Here is a 3,832-nt window from a genome sequence, read left to right on the forward strand (position 1 = left end):
ATTAAATCGCCCACTGGGGGGCATTATCGCCCAGGTTAAGAACCACTGCCCTAGAGTTCTCCTTGCTGCCACTTCTTCTACCAAGTAATCTCTACTGGTTAGAATCATGTCAAGGATAGTTAATCCTAAATAATTTCCCCAATATTTTGTAGGAGAAAACTAGAAGCCGCACAAGAATTTCTTGGAAGGGCCATATTTGCCAGAATTTGCCTCTCAACCAATATGAGGGTAAATGAAATCTCCCATTTTAAAATAAATTTTTAAATGTTTGCAATCTGTTTTTCAAAGGTTTCATCTGCATCTTCTCCTTGATTGGGCAGTTAGTTGGTAGTCAACTCCAACTACCATGTTCCTTTTGTTTTCCATCCCAATTATATTAATCTAGATGCTCCTGATGGGACAACCAAACTCATATCTTGTATTTCTGTGCAGGAATATGTCTTTTTGACATATACTCCATCTCCCTTTCTATTCTTTCTGTCCTTTTTGAATAATTTTTATCCTTCAACTGCCATATTCCAGTCATGGGAGTTATCCCACCAAGTTTCAGTTATTCCTATCAACTTAGATTTTCAGTTTTTCTTTTTTATTTCCCACACTCAGTAATGCCTTTTAAAGATGCAAAATGTGCAGTCTGTTCTCATTTTCAATTAAGGCAGGTCCAAGCTTCATAAAAAGGACCACCACCTCCTTCTCAGTCACACTCATTCCAGGGACTGAACTCAACATTTTTTATCTTCACCAAGGCAGAAGAATAATTATATACTAACAAATGATAAGACATTTATTTTTGCTTTAGACAATTCTAATGAATAACAAATGAGATGTGTCTTTTATACAGTAAAGAGACAAGTTACATTCTTCACCGCAAGACTGCTACAAATAGTTGTCATTCAAGAAGGATTACTGCTCTGTTAAACGCATTTGACTGTTAACTGCTGACCTTTTAATTCAACACAGGAAAATCCTGCAAAAGCACTGAGTACAATGCAGTCTCAGAATTTCATAAATGGCACTTGGAAGGGCTTGTCCGTTGCATGCCTCAGTGCCAAGGCATAGGCATATAACTTTGCATCCACAATGAGGTGTTCCTCTGCTACCAGCTCTGGAAAGAAAAAAAGAATTAGAAAATACAGGTCAGTACATCTGGAAGGAGGCAGAACATAGGTAATAAATAATAATTCTAGTTCTTTACATCCAAGGATTGTTCCTGAGAATTGCAAGCACTGAAACATTCCATTTCCCCGTTCCTTCCCCCTTGCAGGGTTCCGCCAAAACTATACCGTACGATCTTGCCAATTCTGTCAAACCATATTTAAAGGTTCTGTCAAAACATATTTAATGGTTCGGAGAAAATGCAGCACAGAGGGAAAGCAGCACAGGAAAGCACAGCTCTCTTCCCATCATTTGCACCTTCTTATTTAGCAGCTTTATGGCCAAATGCCCAAAGAGGATTTTCAGCTCAGGTTTTTATCAAATAATGTTGGCTCCCAGAGAAACTGAGTGAAAAACACTGGTGGGAAAGCAGCGTGGTTCTGCTGGTCTGAATTGCAGCTTTAAAGAGCTTTGCCACTGCGCTCCGTGGTGCAACAGACCTGAATCCCAGGGCTTTGGCAGTGGAATCCTACTACCCATCCTCTGACCACTCCCTAAAACAGGCAGTGAGGTGGTCAAATATGCTTCCAGGTGGAAATTACAATCCTACCTCAGTTGTTTCACAAACGGAGGGAAAAATTAACTGTGGAAATAGCTAACTCATCAACATTAGCCATTACTTAAAAGATTCATAATGCTAGTCACAAGGGATGGTGGAAAGGAATGTTCAAATAAATAAATAAATAAATACACACACACAGATGCTTGAAGTGACCCTACAAATATGTTTCTGAAACAATGAGTCAGCATTATCTTAGAAACTAAGGAGCTACAGTGGTGCCTCGTATAGCGATTGCTCCGTTTTACGATGAAATCGCTTTGCAATGGACTTTTTGCCATCGCAAGAGCGATCGCTTTGCGATGGCCCCTATGGGGAAAATTCGCTTTGCGATGATCACGGGGAAGCGCTTCACTGCGATCATCCCAAAGGCCCCACCAATTAGCTGTGCTGCGAGGGGTGGAGAGAGAGAGAGACAAAGCACAGCTGATCGGCGGGGGTTTGCAATGATCGCGGGGAAGCCATCATCGCAAACCCCGCCGATCAGCTGTGCTTCAGCGCTCTCTCCCCTCGCAGCTCCAGCCTCGGCAGGGAGACTGAGGCGCCGCCGCCACCCTGGCCGAGAAAGACCCTCTGCAGGCGCAGGGTGGAGGTGGCAGTGCCTCAGTCTCCCTGCCGAGGCTGGAGCTGCGAGGGGAGACAGCGAGAGAGAGCCGAAGCACAGCTGATCGACGGGGGTTTGCGATGATCACGGGGAAGCCATCATTGCAAACCCCGCCGATCAGCTGTGCTTCGTCTCTCTCTCTCTCTCTCTCTCTCTCCCCTCGCAGCTTTCTCGGCCAGGGTGGCGGCGGCGGTGCTTCAGTCTCCCTGCTGAGGCTGGAGCTGCGAGGGGTGGAGAGAGAGAGAGAGAGCCGAAGCACAGCTGATCGGCGGGGCCTTTGGGATGATCGCGGGAAAGTGCTCCCCCGCGATCATCCCAAAGGCCCCATTTTCACACAGCTGATCGCCGGGGCCTTTGGGATGATTGCAGGGAAGCACTCCCCCGCGATCATCCCAAAGGGCCCATTTTCGCACAGCTGAGCGGCGGTTCCAAAATGGCCGCCCGCTGTGTTGCCTCGCTTTAGAGGCACCGAAAATGGCCGCCCCTATGGAGGATTTTCGCATAAGGTGAGTTTTTAAGCCCATAGGAATGCATTAATCCCAGAACTATAATTGCAATTAATAATGAGCTTAAAGACCACCAGTAGTGAATAATTAGTTGGACTGTATTACTTGGCCTGCGGTGTAGATGTTTGTATTTTTAGTGGGGGACTTTTAGTGGGTGGGGAGTGTTTGGGGAATTTTATGTGTGTGCATGTGTCTGGTCTCTGGGTGTCTGTGAATTTCGTTGTATGGGTATACTGTGTATATACTGACAATGACAATAAATTATTATTATTATTATCATCATCATCATCATCATCATCATTATTAAACGCATTTTAATGCATTTCTATGGGCTTTTAAAAATCGCTTAGCGATATTTTTTCCTGCACGGATTAACGTCACTAAGCGAGGCACCACTGTAATTCCAAAGTCAGTGGGTAAAGGGCCTATCCTATAAATAGGTCTTAAACTGGGAAGTCTTTCTTCCCCATCATCCCATTTTCAAGAAAATTGTCAGCACATGTAAGGAATCTGTCCTGAAGTCTTTAGTTTGTGAATACTGTACTGACATTTCAAACCCCAAATTAAATCACTTTCTATCAGTGATTGCACTTACCTTCAATTCTCTGCAATAAGTCATTCTTCGGCAGTGTAACAACTTCTACAAATTCTGGGGAAGGAAAGAATAAGGGGGAAAATATACACTAAATGATTTGTGCTACATTCAGTAGTGACCCTCTTTTCCTAACTAAAGCAAACAGAAGATTAAAGCTGGCTGCCCCCTTTAATGTGAACAGCAAGAACAAGAACAAGCTGCTCAGTTTAAGCTGCAATTAGAAAGTGGGGACACAACTATGTCGCTATGCACACGGTCCCTTTGCTCAACCCAACACCAGTTCTTGCTGCAAAAATGGGCTGCCACAGTGGCTGGAGGTGGACACAGCAAGCAACAAAAAAAGGAAATAAAAAAGGACCAGCCTATTCTTGGTGATACTTCCTGTGAATTATTGCTTTTTTTAACCACAAGGG

General features: G+C 44.1%; 1 protein-coding gene across 1 annotated transcript in view; it reads right to left on the reverse strand.

Moving 5' to 3' along the window:
- Positions 1-758: 758 nt before the first annotated feature.
- Positions 759-3,832, reverse strand: part of NUDT5 (nudix hydrolase 5) — a 29,657-nt gene continuing 26,583 nt past the window's right edge. The window contains exons 9-10 of the mRNA XM_078394262.1: positions 3,420-3,473; positions 759-1,105 (exon numbers count right to left, since the gene is read on the reverse strand). Of these exons, the coding sequence (XP_078250388.1) occupies positions 996-1,105; positions 3,420-3,473 (164 nt within the window). The 3' untranslated portion in view covers positions 759-995. The remainder of the gene's footprint in view (positions 1,106-3,419; positions 3,474-3,832) is intronic.

The sequence above is a fragment of the Pogona vitticeps genome, chromosome 5, assembly GCF_051106095.1.
Source record: "Pogona vitticeps strain Pit_001003342236 chromosome 5, PviZW2.1, whole genome shotgun sequence".
Taxonomy (NCBI): Eukaryota; Metazoa; Chordata; class Lepidosauria; order Squamata; family Agamidae; genus Pogona; species Pogona vitticeps.